General features: G+C 47.9%; 1 protein-coding gene across 2 annotated transcripts in view; it reads right to left on the bottom strand.

The window, feature by feature from the left end:
• The window catches only part of UVRAG (UV radiation resistance associated), a 60,400-nt gene extending 40,776 nt beyond the window's left edge, over nt 1-19,624 (bottom strand). For both annotated transcript variants that reach the window (XM_042862532.1, XM_042862531.1), the window contains exons 1-5: nt 19,543-19,624; nt 6,733-6,850; nt 5,464-5,498; nt 4,417-4,578; nt 2,901-2,975 (exon numbers count right to left, since the gene is read on the bottom strand). In XM_042862532.1, the coding sequence (XP_042718466.1) occupies nt 2,901-2,975; nt 4,417-4,578; nt 5,464-5,498; nt 6,733-6,850; nt 19,543-19,623 (471 nt within the window). In that variant the 5' untranslated portion in view covers nt 19,624. The remainder of the gene's footprint in view (nt 1-2,900; nt 2,976-4,416; nt 4,579-5,463; nt 5,499-6,732; nt 6,851-19,542) is intronic.
• Nucleotides 19,625-20,403: the final 779 nt, after the last annotated feature.

Here is a 20,403-nt window from a genome sequence, read left to right as displayed (position 1 = left end):
AGATGTAAGGTTCCACCTAAATAATCTGAAGATCTGCATGTCACATTAAGCACCACACTGCAACAGAGGCACCCTATCAGCAGCCACCTCTGCTCCTCATTCCCATTCTCAAGACTTTTGGTACCACATGTTGAAATTGGCTTAAACCCTGAATCAACTAGGTGGAAAACTGGAAGCGTTTTTCAACCACAAAGTTGATCTTGTTTCAAGAAACAGTGCCTTCCAAAAGCAAGGCACACAGCTCTCCAGAGAACAAGTGAAGCAGCCTGGGATCACCTGGCTGCAGGATGAGAAGAGCTCAGCCCAGTAGCACGTTGTAGCCTTCTCTTTTCACCCCCATAAGACAAAAAGATTGAAAAGAAATGCCCAATAAAACAGACAGAGTGCTCTACACAACCTGCTCTACTCTGAGGTAATTTGCAGGACACAGAATAGTCAGAATCCTTAGAGCTGGAGGGGACCTATAAAGGCCATCTGGTCCAATTCCCCTGCAATGAACAGGGACACACACAGCTCCATCAGGTGCTCAGAGCCTCCAAATGTCTTCAGGTTTGGGGCACCCACCACATCTCTGGGCAAAGGAAAGGTTTCAAGCTTAGTTACTGAATAGGCTTGCTCTTCAGAAGCAGAGTTGTCTGCTTCTCTGCTGCAGTACATATTACAGATACAGGCACATGTACTTACAACAAGCACACAAAGGCTTTATTTCTGTAACATGGCTGAGATCCAGCTGCATTAGAGGGAAAAAAAAAGGTAGATGCAGGGTTTGTACCTTGCTGATGTAAACTATGTACTCTAAAGAGAGAAAGTCTTACTGCTTGATTGTTGGAAAGAGAGCTGCAGCTCAGTAAAGCCTGAAGAAAATAACTGTCTTCTGTCCATCTTATCCCTCAGCACTGCTAAATGCTTTGAGTTACCTAGAGCTGCACTTACTGGCTCTGCTGTTATTTCTTTAAGGAATCAACAGTCATTGAGTGAAAGCCATCCCCGCTTCCCTAAATGCACTTAGTTGAAAAGCTATGACTGCAAGAACAAAGGGAAAGTGTTAAGGGTCAGTTAGCAACAAGAATCCAAGGGTTGGAAAAAAGTCTGAAAGCCAGGAAGGCAGAGGAGAAAGATGGTTTTAAGAAAGTCACTACAGTGCTACCAAAACAACCAACCAAAGCCTCCAACAGCAGCAGAAGTTGGAAGTACAACTCTGTGGAGAATCAGACGTGAGCAGGGACAAAGCAGCCTGCAGAGCACATCTGTTCTGACACTGAGCTGTAAGCCTCACATTTCTCTACCAATGCAGTGCTACAGCTTTCTGTTTCCCCAATTTACAGCACAGAAGATTCATACAGAGCAAGAATTCTGAGCACAAAGATGTATTTTGAAGGTTACCTTGCAGGAAAGCGGGCTGGAAGGTTCTAAAACAACAGCTGACGTGCATCACGTATCAAAGATGTAAATTTCCAGTGCTTTGAGTTCAAAGCTGTCCATTGAGCTCACGTGGGCACACTGCTCTTACTGTTTGTGTCTATCAATTTGATCAGCAAGCTGCCAGCTTTAATCAAGAAAAACAATCGTGGCAGCACTTAATGTTCCTGTCCTACTTCAGATTGCTCTGCAGCAGTAGCTTCCAGGCTCCCCCCTCTTTTGTCACAGAGGAGTTGGCAAGATAGGAGATGGGAGCATGCATCTCATGGATCAGCTGTAAATCTATAACATGTTTTGAAACAGAGTTGGATAAGAAGCCTCCAGAATGTTTCATTCCAACAGTTCCCTTCCTTTGGCTCAGCAGACTTCTTTAATGAAAAGGACATTCAGAATCATAAATATTTACTCTCCCCTTCAATAAAACACATGTTATTGTAAGAATTTATAGATCTAGCCTGGCTGTTTCAACAGCAGTTCAAAGGATCGTTAAATAAATAGGGATTCTTTGAAGCAAAATGGGAGAAACTGAGTTAGGAGAACACTATTATCATGATTCCTAAGGAGATGTGTACTAACAGGACACTGCCAGCACTGAGTGCTGCAAGAGGTTTGCAGCAGACCTGCAGAATGGCATCTGGACACATCTGCAGTCAGAAGGCTTTGTAAGCTCCAGTGTAAGTGAACAAGAAGATAAAAATGAAGAAACACCCTCAGAAATCAGAGAACACTGACGTTGCCAAAGGGGAAAGGTATCACATGCAGATTCTACAGGGACAGGCTCCTGACAGAAAGCATCCCTTCCTAAAGGTTTTAGGTAGTGCTTGGTAATAGTAGCTAGTACACCCACCAAAGTGAGGCTGCTTCATATTCAGAATATCCAGCATTAAAGCTATGGATTAACTGTTAAGAATAGAAATATTCCTCAGGTACACACAGCTTCTCAATGCTACAGGAAGAGTCAGTGCCAATTAGTTTGGCTTGAACTGCAGACAAGTGAGTTGCATGCAGGAGGTGTGTATTATACAGCATACTTTGGTTGAGGAGCTGACCAGAAGAAGCCAGAGCAGGGCAACAAAAGCTTCTAGCTCTTGCAGCAAGAATAAACTACAAGGAAGGACAACAAAAATAAAGAGAAAAATGCTTTTTTTTTTTAAAAAAAAAAAAGACCAAAATTAGTCTCATCACTTTCAAGATGCTTTAAGTTTGAATGAAATGCCTGCCTCGAGGGACAGAGCATCAAAGCTTATTTTCAGTAACCAGGACTCCTTAGGTCTTTGGTAAGCTCTAAGTCTTGCATGAACAGCTCAAATGTACAAGCAACAGAAGCAGCAGTCCCAATGCATCGTGTCAAGAAAATATTCCTTCTCAAAACCAAGATATTTTAATGTTTCGAGCATCCAAGCATGAAAATTTCAGTCTAGAAATTGAATTTCAGCTCATTGCCAGTACTGACAAGCTGAACAAGTAAATGATATCCTCACCTTCTGCTCATACGAAGCTCCATAATAACCATCATTGAGACCAAAAATAATCTCATTTGGGTTTCTTGCATGTATCTGTAAGAAAAGAAAACAAATGACTTTAAGGCCAACTTCCTATGGCTCTGCACTGCAGCTGAGCATAAGCCTTGATGATGAAACACAGTTTTTCAGCCTCTGTAAATTCAGAAGAAGAAACCTGACAGCAAACTGAATTTAACTACAGAAAAAGCATTTATATCACATCCTTCACAACTGTTGCTGAGTACGTTCAGCCACGTCCCTTGGAAGGTGGGAGGTGGTGTGGATCTGCCTGAGGGTAGGGAGGCCCTTCAGAGGGATTTAGACAGGCTGAACCGCTGGGCTGAGGTGAATGGGATGAGGTTCAATGAGGGCAAGTGCCGGGTCCAAGTGTTGTTTGGGCACAACAACCCCATGCAGCATTATAGGCTTGGGGATGAGTGGTTGGATGAATGTCGAAAAGAGAAGGACCAGGGGGTGTTGGTTGGTGCTGGGCTGAACAGGAGCCAGCAGTGTGCCCAGGTGGCCAAGAGGGCCAACGGCAGCCTGGGCTGCATGAGGAATGGCCAGCAGAGCAGGGAGGTGAGCATCCCCTGCACTCAGCTCTGCTGAGGCCGCACCTCGAGGGCTGGGTTCAGTTTTGGGCTCCTCACTGCAGGAAAGATGTTGAGGCCCTGCAGCGTGCAGAGAAGGGCAGCGAAATGGTGAGGGGTGTGGAGCACAGGGCTGCTGAGGAGCTGAGGGAGCTGGGATTGTTGAGGGTGAGAAGAGGAGCTCAGGGGAGACCTGACTGCACTCTGCAACTGCATGGAGGGAGGCTGTGGGGAAGAGGGGTTTGGCCTCTTCTCCCAGGCAATGAGCAGCACACAGGGTAATGGCTGCAAGTTGTATCAGAGATTTAGGTTGGACATGAGGCAGAACTGTTTCTCTCAGAGAGTGGTCAGGCAGTGCAATGGCTGCCCAGGGAGGTGGGGGAGTCGCCGTCCCAGGCAGCGTTCAGGAGGCGCCTGGATGAGGAGCTGCGAGATGTGGTTTGGTGCTTGTGGTGGCAATGGTGATGAGATGGTTGGACTGGATTCTGGGATTCTGGGATTCTGATTTGAGTGGCCAGAGCTTCTTTTGGTGCAACACCACGCTCAGAAACACAAACAAGTTATTCTGTCCAAGGCAGCTGTTGCTGAAGGACTGGCTGGGCATCAGATCTCTGGTGGGAGGTGCTGAGTGACTGCTTCTGCACCCTGCATTGTTTTTCACCCTCCTTCCTCTCTTCTTTCTTTGCTCTCATTTATTAAATTGTCTTCATCCCAACCCACCCATGAGTTTTTCCTCACTCTTGCTCTCCTGACCATTCCCAACCTACCACTGAGTGAGGGGAGCTCAGTGAGAGCTGTTGGCTGCTACCAAGACCGACTCACCACGCATTAATAACCTCTGTTTCCTCACCTAGCTGTTACAATTCTTTAAACCTGAAGTAGAAGAAAAACTGTTTTTGCTATACCTGCTGTCCCAAGTACTTCAATCCATCCAGATTGACCTTCCATTCGATCAGAAGCTGGAAGTGCTCCTTCTTGCCACCCCAGATCCTCACAACGAAACACGAGACAGACGTATCGAGACGATCAGGCATTATTCCAAAGTCCAAACTCCTCCAGGTTGGATTCTGTCGGCATTCAAAGGGAGATGAGAGGTACTGAAGCTGACAGTCCTGACCTCTAAGCACGATACTTGAATGTAGCACTTCATGCAAACAAGGATTTTAACACAAAAGCATTTCATCGTGAACGGCAGCCTTTCAGCTTTTACCAAGCTATTAAAGGCTCTGAACAATTACTTCAATAACGGAGTTCAGCCAAATCAAGCACTCGTAAAGTGGATGCAGTGTTGTTTTCAGTGTTGTTTTCCACATAATTTAGCTTCTGAAAACCAAACTATAGCTTTCATTGCAGAAGCTGAACTGAAGCTCTGACCTATTCCCCAGTAATTAAGCTGGCATAATTTATTTACAGGTTTGTTCACATCCTCCTCCTCCTCAACTGATGCTGATGGCAACCCTTGGAAGAGCTGAGCTGTAAACAGATCTTAGGTATGACACACACAGCTTTGTGACAACGAAAGAAGTGTCTGAGACCAATAAAAATATGATTAACATCATATTATGATGTTAAAACATGATTAACAAATAAACTTTGCCAGTTTGGTGTCCTCAGCATTTGAAATAGCTATCTGTTGTAAAGCTTAACCTGGACACCAAAGAGTTCTCACATCAAAGTGGCCCTGGGAGGGTTTAGTCCCATGTGCAGAGGTACCAACTCATCTTTGTTCCTCAGCCGTGAAAACAAACCTGCAGATCTACTGTTCTGAACTCACTGTTCCAACTTTTGTGAACAGAACCTGAGGAGGAGGAGGAGAACACGATGCTCCTAAAAGGAATTAAGAGTCTTAATACATGTTTGAAGAGTCACAGTGTGCAGCTGAGGAATTTATATGCTGTGGCAAATGCACAGTGTCAAAAGAAACGAGTTTCTTTTATATGAAAATGACTTACCAGAGAGTTCTTGATCACTTCACTCTTATAAAATTCTAAAGAAAAATGAGTGAAAGACACCTTTTAGATTAGCTTAAACACCAACAGAAATCTTCACATTTGAAACAAAAAGCCAAAACAAGTAACACTCTTGAAATAGAAATGCTAATGGGTGTAACCTGTCGGGAACACACTGCTAAGAAAGACTTCGAAGTGCAGCCAACTCTTTTAAGCAAGAGAACTCACTGAATTATTAGGAGTCATTAGTAACGTTTCATCATCGTAACCAAGATGCTCCCGTGCCTTTGGTTTCTGGGAAAAGAACATGGGCCAGTAATTTACAGGATTTGGTTGCCATTTCCCATTGGACTGGTTTGTTATTTAACACCTTCCTGGAGGAGGGCAGAAGGGATCAAGTGATTGCACTACATTCCTGAAGAGCAAGGGAGAGCTGTTCCAGATGCTTTGAAGAGAGCCTCAGAGGTACCAAGAACCCTGGCCTTCGTTGGACACACAGCCCTTGGCTCTTCCAGCCAAAAGAAGAGTGTTTAAGCAGACAGCACCAGAGGCTGAAGCACAGACTTCATAGAAAACCTCTCAGTTGACTAAAATGGAAGGAAAAAAATATCTTTGACAACCCAGAACGTTCCATGCCAGGTTCAAACAACCATCACAGAAGCCCGTGCAGCAGGCTCACGTTATACAACCTTCAGACAGAGACCTCAAATTAAAGCCTGGGTGTAACAGAACTCACTTCCAAAGCTCCAGCTGTTGATAGAGCCAAAGAGAAGATAAAAATCTTCTCTCCATAAGGAGGAACTATTGATTGCAATGGGAAGCAAAGCACTAGGAACGAGTTCTAACGTTCACAAGTGTTGAAAGCAGAACAGATGAATGGATGTTTCTTGCCATTGGCTGACAAGAGTATTTTGGGAAGTGGAACCAAGTGGAATCAAGTGCTGGGTTATGCTCAGGAAAATAACTGGTGTCCAGAAGCTTTAGCTTTCCTGTGAAACTGTAAGTTTCTGAACTCCTTAAACTCAAAGTTTAAGCTGAGAGAAAGGAGAGCAACAACAACAGGTTTTATTTAAAGAGGCTCTACCCCATCTGCTTTGCTTCCTTGCATGCTTCCTCCAAGGCTTTTATGAAGTTCAGGAAAGTAAAGAGTGCTCTTCTGCTGCTCATAGAAACGATGCGAGTAGTGGCAGCAGGTTGATGAGGCAAAAAAGAATACAAAGCCAGGGTCCTAAAAGAATACTTGGTGAGAAAGTTGACACGAAGGCTGATTACCTTTGTATATCTTGGTGTTATCACACAGGTGGAGAGTGAAGTACGTGTCCAAGAGGCGATAACCATTCTTACTGATGATGTTACGTGCAGCAATATTCCGAAGGTGGCGAAGCCGGCGCTACAAAACACAAGGAAATAAGGAATAGTTCCAGGAACTTCAGATTGAGCTGAAGCTTTTCTTATCATCACATATGCATTTTAATGATTTGTAAAAAAAAAAAAAAAAACTTTTTTTTTTTTGGCAGAAACCTGGCGTTAACAATAAGCATTCAGTTAAGCCATCATGAGTGGCCTGGATGAGCAGCAGCCAGCCTGCATGGGCTCAGCTGAAGCAAAAGTGAGGCACAGGACATGCTACTCTTCCTCATGTCCTGTGCATAACTTTCACTCCACACATCTAAATCACTCCAACTATCACTTCCCAGAACACACAACAGTGTTGGCACAGAAGAGCAGCGTATCACCCAGTGTTCTGCATCATCACATTGGAAACAGGGCCAAGCCTGAAGCTTGCCTGAGAGGAATTAGAAGACAAGGAGCTCCAACAAACTACTGCCATCGTCATGGGCTGAATGAGGCTCCCTGCAGTCACAGCAACCCTGGGAACTGCTGCAGCACCCCTAAATAAAAAGCAGAACACAACAGAGATACACATCCAGAAACTGAGGGAAAATTATCCTTCCTAGGTTATCATTAACTACTCAAAGCAGTTTTGTTTCTGAAGTTACTGCTTGGTTTTGCTTCCTCTTTCAAGCCAGCGCATGCATAACAGAGAGTCAAGTGAACTCAGCACCCATAAACAACGTTCTCATCAATCTTCCATTACAAAACCCACTCCCCCACTGCCTTGCCTCCCTTCCCTAGGGATGCCAGTGAGTGGCTGCCACCCTTTTTGGCCCACCCAAAGCTTGCCTGTATGCAGTCAGTCCTAAAAGGTTTTGAACAAGAGTCATTATTGGGTTTGGAACGACAACACCATGCTTTAAAGTTCTCACTTAATCCTACAGGAATGCACTTACAATGGAAGGAAAACTAACACTGAAAGAATATTCAATTTCTATTCACGTGGCAGACTCAAAAGCACAAATGAAGCTTCAGCCTCATTTCTGCTAAGCTCATTTATCAGACTTCAAGAGCAGCCTGGGACAGGATCATAGAATGGTTCATCATGGGATGAACCACAGGATGGGACCACGGGATGCCAAGAAAGGTCACAGGACGGCCACTTCCCTGGGCTGTGCACACAATGTAAAGTAAGTCTTAATTGCAAGAGTACACAGTCCTTTTGGTCAGAAATTGGCATTGAGAATGATGACAGCAAGAATGTTTCGTTACAGACCTACATGGAAGTCATCCATTAAACCTGCTCTTAAAGCTGTGCAGTTTCCTGGGTAGTTCGACCAGAGAAACACAGCCGCCCCGATGTGCCTTAAGAAAGATGCCAAGGTTTCAAACCTCCCAGCTTCAGCAGCATACAAGTCAACCACCGACCAAGCACGCTTCCCAATTAATAAAAAACAAAGAAACTAAACCAGAGAGCAGTTCTTGACAAGAAGGGCAACTTTCTCCAGTTCCTTTTTGGATTACAAGCTAATTGCGTGACAGGTTGAAGTAATATGCTACAATGAATTCACCCTCAAGCAAAGTCAAACAAGTTTTTCCTCTTCTGTTTCACAAGCTCCAGAGCATCGTGACCTGCACTTGCATCTCAGGGAGCACAGCCAAGTTCTTATCTGTGTTTTGTGACTTGTTTGCACCCCAAGTCTGGAATTCATTGTAAAAACCTCAGGTCTCACTGCTTACAAACCAGTTGGAAGGGGAATGTTCTGTTTTGGGCTGTGAGAACACAATTTCAACCTCCAGTGTGGCCTTTGCTCTTCCTCCCTTCTGTCCCAGTCAGCCCATCATGCAGGGAACGGGCTTCCAATCACACAGACAACTTCCTTGTTTAATGCCCCTAAGTATGAGATAATAAAGAGAGAGGGATTCAGACACTGAAAATAAACTTTCTACTTGTCCACCACATCTTCACTGTGGAAGTCAGAATAACGTGGTACATCCTTGTTCAGCCTGGAGAAGAGAAGCTGCAGGGTGACCTCAGTGCAGCCTGCAGTACCTAAAGGAAGCCTGCAGACAGGAGGGGAATCAACTCTTGGGAAGGAGAGATAACAGCAGGACAAGGGGAAACGGTTTGGAGTTGAAGGAGGGAAGATTGAGGCTGGATGTCGGGGGGAAGTTGTGTGCTGTGAGAGTGGTGAGGTGCTGGAACAGCTGCCCAGAGAGGCTGTGATGCCCCGTCCATCCCTGGAGGTGTTCAAGGCCAGGTTGGATGGGGCCCTGGGCAGCCTGGGCTGCTGTGAGATGGGGAGGTTGGTGGCCCTGCCTGTGGTAGGGGGTTGGAGCTTCGTGATCCTTGAGCTCCCTTCCAACCCACGCCATCCTATGATGCCTCAGAACTCTACGGCAGCAGCATCCAGAGCTCGTTAACCTCACCCAGCCAAAGATAATTAAAGTTTTAGCCAGCAGACCAACGGCTACAGAAGCAAATCCAACAGACCATTCAACCAGGCACCGAAACTCCGCACGAAGGCCTTGCAGCTGCTCTGTTTGGCTGGCTTAGTTTCACCAGCCCAGTTTCTCAGCACGGTGCACAGCGTGGCTGGTGCAGGGACAAGCAGCTGAATGCTGAAGTGAAACCACCAGCTCCAGACATGGGCACAGCCATGTACAGCCCAGCACCTCTACAAGCAAAGGGAAAAGCAGGCTGTGGTCAGGCACCAGCCCCCTTTCCAAGTGCAAAAGCTACTTCTTATAGAGAAGTAACCCATCACACTTCACCCCAAATACAACAGCTGCAAATAAGCCTGAGTTTCATTTCCTTTTTCTCTCAGGTGAAGTGGAAAGAAAGCTGTCGCTTCTCATTAGAGATAAGTTTGGTTATTTATGTGTTTATAAACACTACCAGGAACTCCTCAACACAAGAAGGGAAACCCATAAAGCTGAGATGCTCTGCAATCACAGCAGCCATTCCATAAAGCCTGGTTTAAAGAACAAAATACAGGTGCTAAAAGGAAAAGAAAAAAAAAGATACATGTGGTAAATGCTTTGTCAACTTTATGAGTCACATACCTTAGAACAGGCCAGCTGTGCTGATGAGCTGATAGCTCAGGATAAGCTTTAGATAAGCCAAATATGCATTTCACTCGATAGCATTTCACTTCCAAAGATGAATGAAGCAGTGAAATCACATGGTAGGCCTGTTATCATTTAACTGCCAGTCCAAGTGTGTAAAAGCAATTGCCATGTAACACCCCTACAATGACTGACATGAAAACTTCAGTGTTTCCACCTACCTTGAAAACAAGTGGGCACAAACTGAGGGAAGAGATCCAGTCATTTCCCCTCAGAAGAAATCCTGCTCATATCTAAAACACACTGTGAAAGGCAAAGGCAAACGTGCAGCCATCAAAGCTACTTCTTGCAGTAAGCTCTCCCTGAGCCACCCAGAGAACAGTGCCTACCTGGAGGAGCCTGAAGCATTCCTGACATTTCTGAAGTATTTGCCCAAGGTCACATAATGGGCAGCAAAAACAAGAAAAAGAGTCAGAACTCCCTGTTCCATCTCAGCCACTTTGTTGTTCTCTTACAGGAACCGAATGACCCCAGAAAAAAATGGCAGATATGTTCAAGTATGAATGATGTTAACAGGAGAAAGACAGTGGGCTGACTTTGCAACCCCTATGAACAGGAGGGGAGCCCAACTCTTCACAAGGGTAGAAAACAGCAGGACAAGGGGAAATGGTTTGAAGTTGAAGGGGGGGAAGATTGAGGTTGGATGACAGGGAGAAGTTCTGTGCTATGGGAGTGGTGAGCTTTCCTTTCTGGATTGTGCAGCTGAGCTCTGCACAAGCTGGTACAGAGCCTGGTTCCACACAGCTTTCCCAGTCTCCTGGCTTGCCTGATGACCTATAGTGACTCGGAAAGAATGCAAGCAAAATCCCTCCAGCTATTTCAACATTAAAGCAGGGGGCAAAGATTACAGTGAGCAACACAAACGCCACTGCAGCAATTCCAGTTGTTTCCAACTCAACAGAACTCAGCTTGCAAAACCTGGGTCCCTGGATGCTTGTGCAGCTCTCAGCACTCAGGTGATGGCTGGTCAATGTAAAAAGGCAGAGATGCCAAGTTGTATGAAGTCTATTGAAAAACTTCACTTAGCTAACGAGCTTTAGTAATTATCACAGCAACTTGATATGGCAACTGTCTATTTCCCTGGATTTTCACCGCCTGCCTGCTTTCACTTACCTCTACCAGCTTTAATACTATCAGCCACGTGACTTGACTTGCTGGAAGTCAAACAGGAGACAAGAACTCACACTTCATTCAACTTCAGGTAATTTTCACGCTGCCTCAGTTACCTGATTGGGTGTGATCTGATGCAAAGCACTCCAATAAAACTGGGACTCCTCACAGAAAAGCTGGTCCACCATCCTGCGGCATTCAAAGCCTTTAACAGCAAGGGAGCATGCAGAGGAAAGTTTAAATACTATTGAGAGGCACTGCTGTTAAAACCACTGCTTACAGCACTTAAGGAAGGATGAGAAAATGCTTGTATTGCTATTCACACACTTGCTAGGATGATTTACATCCAAGCTTTGCAGTGAAACACTGACTTTCCACAGCTCATCTTACGACAGCTCTGGGTCAAGAGGATCGCACACGATTTCAGACCTGCCTCAAAAGAAAAGCAGAAGCATTTAATGGCAATTTCATAGGAGGTGCCACAAGGGACTGCTGGAATTCTGTTTTAATGCCTTTTCAGCATGCCCTTGAAGGTGTTAAGGCTGCATAGCCATCAGTAGGTCAACGAGTCATTTGTGGATGTCCTTATAGCTGCATCCTTTTATCTTAATGTACTCAGGACAAACAATGGGATTCAATAGCAGGTTAGTAAGCAAATAACTATTGAGCAAATAACTGCTTTCTGGCAACAGTTTAAAAATGCACGTTGTCCTGCTTCTCTCGTGCTTCTAAAGAGGCAACTGAAGGAAAAAACCGCAGACATAACTGTGGATTTTAGCTCACAGTTCCTTAAAGGAAGGCTCTTCCTTTCTTTTACAGTTACACACATGGGAGGCTTTTGAACTTGAGGTGGAAAATGGACCTCTGAAGTTTCACCTGAGCATGCTGTAGCTCAATAAAGGCTTCCAGGGATTCATCCTCTGCCACAGCTCCTCCTGTTTCTGCACTGAGAGGCTCTACGAGGGCAGGCAGCACAAAGACTTTGTCCAAAGGACACTGAAGCTTCTGTAAGCGATGCAGGGAGAAAGCAAAGGAGGAAGAGTAAGCAAAGCCTTTGGATTCGAGATGGCCCACGGAGACACAACCAAGAGAAAAACTGCACTTAGCGTGGAGTCTCATTATCTGAACAGGGAACTGAAGAACAGCAACATCTGAAGTCAAGGTTACATTCAACAAAATGTGCCAGTCTGTGGCACAACAACAAACCAAGGAGACATCAAAGAACAGAATCAATACGTGGGGTGAGCTCAGAGCATCCACGCTTCACAAAGTCCTCTGCATCTTCACCCTTCTTCCTTGCACACCCTGAACTGATCTGTGCTCACCAATGCAGGAAGATGAAACAGCCTAAAAAGTCTTCAGGCAAAGACTTGGAAGCAGCAGCTAGAAATGCTATCCATCCTTACTGTCATTTTTCCTGAGTGTGTATAGACAAATATTCAGTCCCTTGCAAGAGGAGTAAATAACCCATAACTGCTTCTTTGATGCAAGAGGGAATGATGCAAAGAGAGGAAGAGATGCAAGCCCCAGCTCATTAACAAGGAGCACATTGTAGCAGACAGCTCAGAGGAGTCCCTTAAGCCTCTTACCATCACCTCTGGCAACACAGCATTAGTCCTTATTAGCTATGGGAACGACCCCAGCAAACCAAACAACACATGGAATCCAAGAAGTGCTTTGTGGAATAAAGTGCCAACGAAACCAAACCAAAGGCACTTCTGACCTCCCAGAACCCCTTGATTTTAGGCAAGTGCCACGTTACACAAACAAAGCATATGTGCTGATTAATATTAACCTGAAGCATATTAATGTCTATGATCTTACTGGGTGACAAACCAAGAGCAGAGCAGTAAGCATCTCTTCCTAAATTTGGAATGAGCCTTCAGTCACCAACACGACCTTCCCTTCACTCAGTTAAGAACGTCACCCAAACACCCTCCATCCCCTCTATACCCCAAATAAAGCATCAAAATCGATTTATTACAGCTCTCTGAGATACCTAGAGATCATTCAGTCCAGGAAACACTCCTGCACTGCTTGGGAAGCACTGCAGAAAGCCAAAAAACCCACCACCAGATTAACAGCCAACCTTTTGGGCTGCACTTCCAGTCACTGCAACTATTCCCCCCTAAGTGGGATGCCTCCAACAAACACCAGAAGCTGGAGGAAGTGCAGCATCCATCACTGCATCGCTCCTGCAGCGCTTTGATGGAGCAGTTCTCCAAACACTGACACAGGACTGGAGGCAGCACAAACCAAAGAGAAGTGAAAGCAACGCTCGAAGGCAACACTTTCCATCCTCTGCTCACATCTTCCCCAGCGCAGTTGGTAGGAAAGAGGAAGCAAAGCACTGAAGAGGCAGATTCGTTTTCACGTTGCTCAGTGGAAGGTGTAACAACAGCTGTTACAGAGCTGCTTCCAAAAAAAAAAAAAAAAGATGCTTTTGGCAACATTCTTTTAGCTGAAAAACTGGTAGATGTGCAGCCATCACGTAGCTCAGGGACAAGATTTCTCATAGAGCTGCCCATTTCTTCACTGTAAGAACTACGGAGGGAGGGTACAAACCTGAAAGGGACCTTCACAGCCTTGGAATTCACTCTATTTCCATTACAAGCAACAGAATCACAGAATCACCCAGGTTGGAAGGGACCCCAAGGATCATGTAGTTCCAACCCCCCTGCCTAGCAGGGCCACCAAACATACACATTCAGATCAGGTTGCCCAGGACCCCGTCCAACCTGGCCTTGAACACATCCAAGGACGGGGCATCCACAACCTCCCTGGGCAGCCCGTTCCAGGGCCTAACCACTCTCCTAGTAAAGAACTTCCCCCTAACATCCAACCTCAATCTTCCCTCCTTCAACTCGGATCCATTTCCCCTAGTCCTGCTATTGTCAGCCCTTTTGAAGAGTTTACTCCCCTCCTGGGTGTAGGTTCCCTTCAGGTATTGATAGGCTGCAATGAGGACTGCAACCAGGCTGCAACCAGGTTATGGATTAAAAAAAAAGATTACCACGTGGTTTCTCATTCTAAGAACCTTCGGAGGGATTTTCTTTTGACCACTTAGGGTTCAGCTGCAACGTTTTATATGGCCAACTGCAGTTTTTCTCTTCCTAAGTGTGGTTTTCATCTTCAGTACTGAAAACCAGGGAGTTTTGCCTGTCTAACAAGGATGGGGTGGGGATAACAGAATGGGATGACAGAAAAGACACACTGGCCACAGCACTGTTTCACTCAGCTGCTGGAAATCCCAACGTGCAGCTCATGAACGTGGTGTGCATCCAGCCTGACAAGTCCACAGCAGCACTGGGTACAAAGAAAGAGGATGCTCTGCACTTAGCTGGAGTTTAGCTGGTACTTTTAGCTGGTACAAGGAAGCCCCACGAGGCTCACCCACCTCTAACCTCAGTCCTATGAGCCCTGAACTGCTCTCAGACTCAAGCTCGTATGCTGAGCACTCAGGCACTTCAAACCCACCCAACTCCAAATGGTTACAGGTCCCAAACTGGAAGCAAACAGAGGCCAGAGAACATCCTTGCAAAGTTTAGCTCAACGCCACGCGCCTGCTTTGTGGCTGAACGCTTTGCTGCTCCATCCAAAGAAACTCTCCCCATCTGACAACAGACATCTCTGAGCTGAAAAACAAAAGATACTGGGTTAGCTGCATGCGTAACAGCATTTGTGGCCGTGCAGACACACATCTCATGTTAGTGTCTGTAACAGATGGCTTTTACTCCATCTCTCTTTCTAAATACGGAAGAGCTGCTTAGCCCCATTACAGGGAAACATCTTAGGTACAGTGCAAGCATCACACGTTGCTTTCTCCCTCTAATTTGGAAGTGAGTTGCAGCTGATCTTCAGAAGAACACCTGATCATCAGTCAGGGCAGTAAAACGAGCAGCACGAACAGAGCAAGCTTTCAACCTTCCAACTGGCAGATATTCAAGCAGCTGATGGCTGGTGTGCAGTCACATCACCTGGGAGTGAGGCAGCACTTCTGAAGCGCTATTCCATCCGAGCCAAAGCAGCACTGAGCTGTTACACATTCCACTCCTCTATTGCACCAGAACCCACACTGTGTTTTTGCTTGCCCTCCTCCCCCACCCTCCATAATTCATCTTTATCACGCTAATAGAACAGGGGACCTTTTTATCACTTTCTAAAAATGGCTCTATCCCTTATTTCTGAGATACTCCACCCAAAAGCAACCACACCTCCAGATGACTCACATGCTGATTAGCAAGACAGGTAACAGAACACAGACGTAGACCTGAACCACAGACTGGAAATCGCTTTGTGTGTATGACAACACCCCCTTCAGTGTATATTTCACACACACACACAGTTTTTTTCCCTACAATTCCCAAATATTAATGCATCAGCACAGTTGGTGCACAGCAGCCCACCCAGGATCAGGATTGCAGGTCTTCAAACACCGTCTCACAGACCATCAAAAGCTTTGGACTGATGTTGGAACTGATAGGAAAAGTTCATCCATTTCCTCTTGAAGGAGAAGTTTGAAGTGCTGGAAGCCCAAGAAGACTGACTGGGCCTGCTGTCTCTGAGCAGCCACACATGACAGCTGTTTAGGCCAGCAATTAGCAGAATAACATCCAACGAATCATTTGACTGCAGTGTGACTGGCCTCTCTATGCTTAAACCACATTGTTATAGCAAAATCTTCTCTCTAGATTATGAAGTTTGAGAGGTTCAGGTCCCCCGCCCCCATTCCTTTGAACTGCATACAACAAGAGGACTGGAAAGTTTTCATGACACGCTGGGCTTCCTTGCATCACGAAGAGATGATGAAGAAGAAATCAATGCTTTGAAGTAGCAGCTCAGAAAGCAAAAGGGATCCTGGGCTTCATCAGCAAAGGGGTGGCCAGCAGGGACAGGGAGGTGATCGCCCCCCTCTGCTCTGCTCTTGGCCCCACCTGCAGCACTGCGCCCAGGGCTGGAGCCCCCAGTACAAGAGAGACAGGGAGCTGTTGGAGAGGGGCCAGAGGAGCCACAGAGATGATCAGGGGGCTGCAACACCTCCCTGCAAAGACAGGCTGAGGGAGCTGGGCTTGTTCAGCATGGAGAAGAGAAGCTGCAGGGTGACCTCAGTGCAGCCTGCAGTACCTAAAGGGAGCCTGCAGACAGGAGGGGAGTCAGCTCTTGGAAAGGGGAGATGACAGCAGGACAAGGGGAAATGGTTTGAAGTTGAGGGAGGGCAGATGGAGGTTGGATGTCAGGGGGAAGTTGTGTGCTGTGAGAGTGGTGAGGTGCTGGAACAGCTGCCCAGAGAGGCTGTGATGCCCCGTCCATCCCTGGAGGTGTTCAAGGCCAGGTTGGATGGGGCCCTGGGCAGCCTGGGCTGCTATGAAATGGGGAGGTTGGTGGCCCTGCCTGCAGCAGGGAGGTTGGAGCTTCGTGATCCTTGAGGTCCCTCCAACCCAAGCCACTTTATGACTCTATGGTAAGAGTAAACCCATACCTTTGACACCTCAGGCAGCATTCCCCTCAAGCTCACAGATTTGAAGCATGTTCTTCTTCAGGGGGATTTACAACCGTGACTCAGAACGCCTTCCAAATCCTCGGAACTCAAAAAACACAGCACTGGGTGTTCTGCACAGCACTGCCTGCTGCAACACATCACTGCACCGCGTTATGTGCCAGCAGGTACAAAACAATTACCCCGTGCCACGCAGCACCATACCCAGATCAGACAGATTTCTGCATTATCCAGGTGCTGCAATAAACTTAAATGACTTTTCCTTTCCTTCTTCCTGCAGCAAAACACCTGCAGGATGATGGCCCCTCGGAGGCAAAGCGCTGTGCAATTCAGCAACAGGCTTCTGTGCTCAGATAATGCAGTGAATGGATGATTTGCTACCAGCATATCAGGCTGCAGCTTCAGAGCTCCTTGATTTGATGGCAAGCACTGACACAGCACACAGATACACTCTCTGGGTACCTGCAGAGCACACAGCAAAACAAGGCTTCAGACTTCGTCTCAGACTTGCTACAAGTCTTGCTACATTTCTACACAGGCACCCCTCATAAACCAAATATTTACCTGACTGCAACAGCCTGTAATTGAAGATGGAGTTTCTGTTCCTATAAACTCCAACAAACCTTTCTGCTACCAGAGAAAAAAAAAAGAACAGGCTGTTTTGGTCTCACTTTCACAAATGAAGCCCAATGACTAATAACTCAGGCTTTCTCCCTGCAGCGTTCGCCTGGTTCTCGCACAAGCTTGGGAAAGAAGCAAAGATTTAGCAGGGAGAAAGGGCTGAATGTGATCTCCTGAGCGGCCCTCAGCAGCCTGCAAAGATCATCCAAAACAAAACCAATCTTCTCCTTCGTTAACACACAACAGGCCCACGCTTCAGAGTCGGTGCTCGCTCTGCTCCTGTGGCCAACAGCCGTCTCCACTCTGCCCTCTTACCCCTGCAGCAGTTACAGCTTCATTTTCAAGCTGACATCTCTTGATTCCTCCCCCCCCTCACGCTGCTTCATTTTAACACCTGGGAGCACAAAGCTGAAGCCATTCAGATCACGTGCCTACTTCAGCACAGAGACACTGAACCAAAACTTCCAGTGTAGAATCACATCGTGAAGTGCTTCTAAAGGAAACCAAAGGCACGGATGTTGTTATTCCCCTCCCAGCAACACTCTTGAAGCTGATGGGAACCATACAACAAAAGCCATGCAGGAGGGGAAAAGGACACAGACTGTTTGATACAGATTGCTAAACCCTCCTGCAGAGCCTGGACTACCTCACTTAACCCTGAGCCTAACGCACTCCAAAATTAAACCAGTCATGTAAGCAGGATGGTTGCCCAGTAAACCAAAAGCCAAACATCAGCAAACAGGAAAAACAGTTTGCTGGAGGAAGGATGTGATGGGGGGGGGGAACATTTCACTGCTTTTTGGAATATACTCTTGAGCTGTGCTCAGCCTCCACCTCGCTAAAAGGCACGGCACAAGTGGGCACCTCACTGCTCCCCCCCCCAGTTAGCCCAAAATAAAAGCCAATTTATCTGGGTGTTAGCATATTGCAAGTCCCAGCTCCTGTCTGTACAAAGCATCTATATAAAGAAAACACCCTCAGCTCTCTGATATAGGCACAGACCCCATGCAAAGGGGACCTCACACTCCCATCTGCAGCCCAAAGGAACAGCCCTAAAAACCCCACAACTCAGGAACATCTCTGTGTCAGCTCAGGGATTGCCTTTAGGGCACCTCCATCCTGCAGGGAACTCCACTCCGACACCTTGGGGATGGTCTCATCGTTTTGAGGAGCCCCACCTCTTCATTCCAAGGGATCCCCACACCTCAGGCAGAACCCCCCTTCATCTCAAGGTACCACACAGTCCATAGGAGGCTCCCTTCACCAAAGGGACCCCCATACCTCAGGATGCCACCCCATCACCTCAAGGGAATATCACAGGACTCGGAAAGCCTCTCAGTGATCACCTCAAGGGAAGTCCATCCCTCACAGGAGACCCCCATGCACCTCAAGAGGACACCATCCTTCACAGGAGATCTCCATTCAGCTTAAGAGAGCCCCAACCCTCACAGGAGACCCCCATTCATCCCAAGGGAGCCCCAACCCTCACGGGAGACCCCCATTCATCCCAACGGAGCCCCAATCCTCACAGGAGACCTCCATGAACCTCAAGGGGACACTATCCTTCATAGGAGACCCCCATTCATCCCAAGGGAGCCCCAACCCCCACAGGAGTCTCCCATGCACCTCAAGGGAACCTCAACCATTACATGAGTCTCTCATTCACCCCAACGGGGCCCCAATCCTCACAGGAGACCCCCATGCACCTCAAGGGAAGCCCATCCTTCACAGGAGACCCCCATCCATCCCAAGGAAGCCCCAATCCTCACAGGAGACCCCCATGCACCTCAAGGGAACCTCAACTGTTACATGAGTCCCTCATTCACCCCAAGGGGGCCCCAATCCTCACAGGAGACCTCCATGCACCTCCAGGGGACACCATCCTTCACAGGAGATCTCCATTCAGCTTAAGAGAGCCCCAACCCTCACAAGAGACTCCCAAGCACCTCAAGGAAGGAGCCCATCCCTCATAGGAGTCCCTCATTCACCTCAAGGGGGCCCCACACCTCACAGGAGACCCCCGTGCACCCTCGAGGAGGCCCCACACCCCAGAGAACCCTCCCTCCACCTCAAGGGATCCTCACACCTCAGAGAAGCCCTCTTCACCCCAAGAGAAGACCACCTCTCCTGAAAGCTCCCCTTCATCTCAAGGGACCCTACAACCCAGAGGAGTCCCTCTTTCACATCCAGGGAACCCCACAATTCAGAGATCCCACCTTTCACCTCAAGGGACCCCCACACCTCAGGAATTCCCCCTTCACCTCAGTGCAGCCCCAACCTCAACTGAAGGGAACGCCATACACCTCACAGAGCCCTCACTTTCCCTCAGAGCCCCTTCATTCCCCCCCTCCTACCCTTCCGTCCCTTCAGGAGCCCCCAGCCCGCCCTACCTGCTGCGAGGGCAGCTCCACATGCAAGGCCCTGGTGGCGGAGCCCGGAGGTAGGGCGGCGGGGCCGGCGGCCGAGCTCATCCTCACGGCAGAGCAACGGCCGGGCAGCGCCTGAGCCCGCCGGGCCGCCCCCCCGCCGCCGGACACCCAAGGGTTAATGGCGGCAGCAGCACTAAGCTGGGCCGCTCGCTACGGAGCCATATTACCGCAGTGCTGAGGGGCGGGCGAGGAGGAGGCGGGAGCTAGTGGCCTGCGTGCCCGCTCATTGGTCAGCGCTCCAACGAGGCGGGAGGCCGGGAGAGCTTTTGAATTGTGATAGGTCGAGAGCCACGTCAATCAGCACCTCTCTCCGCTGCCTCTGTCAAACCGTTGGAACGGGACCCGGCGCCGATTGGCGAGCCGACTTCCGGTAGGCGGGACGACACCGGAAGGAGAGGTTGCTGATTGGAAGGCGGCAGTTTTGATTGACGTCGCTCGCTCTCCGTCACGTGGTGGAGGGAGCTGTTTATATCACGTGGTGGGACGAAAATATTTTGCTGGCGCGGTGCGGGTGGGAGGGGGGAGCGGTCGCCATGGCAACGGGGAGCGGCCTGGGGCCTCAGCGGGCCGGGCCTGTTGGGAGCGGGGCGTCCCACGTGACGCCAGCCCACCCCGCCTATATTGCAGCTTGTCGCACGCCCCAGTGTGGCAGCCTGCCCTGCGTGACCCCAAGTTGCCCTACATCGTGCCAAGCCACCCCACAATACACCAGCCCACCCTACATCACATCAACCCACCCCACATTACATTGACCCACCCGACATCATGCCAACCTACCCCACACCATGCCAACCCACCCCATAGCACACCAACCCACCCCAC

This window comes from Lagopus leucura, unplaced genomic scaffold (genome assembly GCF_019238085.1).
Source record: "Lagopus leucura isolate 7727_CA_CO unplaced genomic scaffold, USGS_WTPT01 Super-Scaffold_702, whole genome shotgun sequence".
NCBI lineage: Eukaryota > Metazoa > Chordata > Aves > Galliformes > Phasianidae > Lagopus > Lagopus leucura.
The sequence above is the reverse complement of the archived record's forward strand: the minus strand, read 5'-3'. Positions and strand labels throughout refer to the sequence as shown.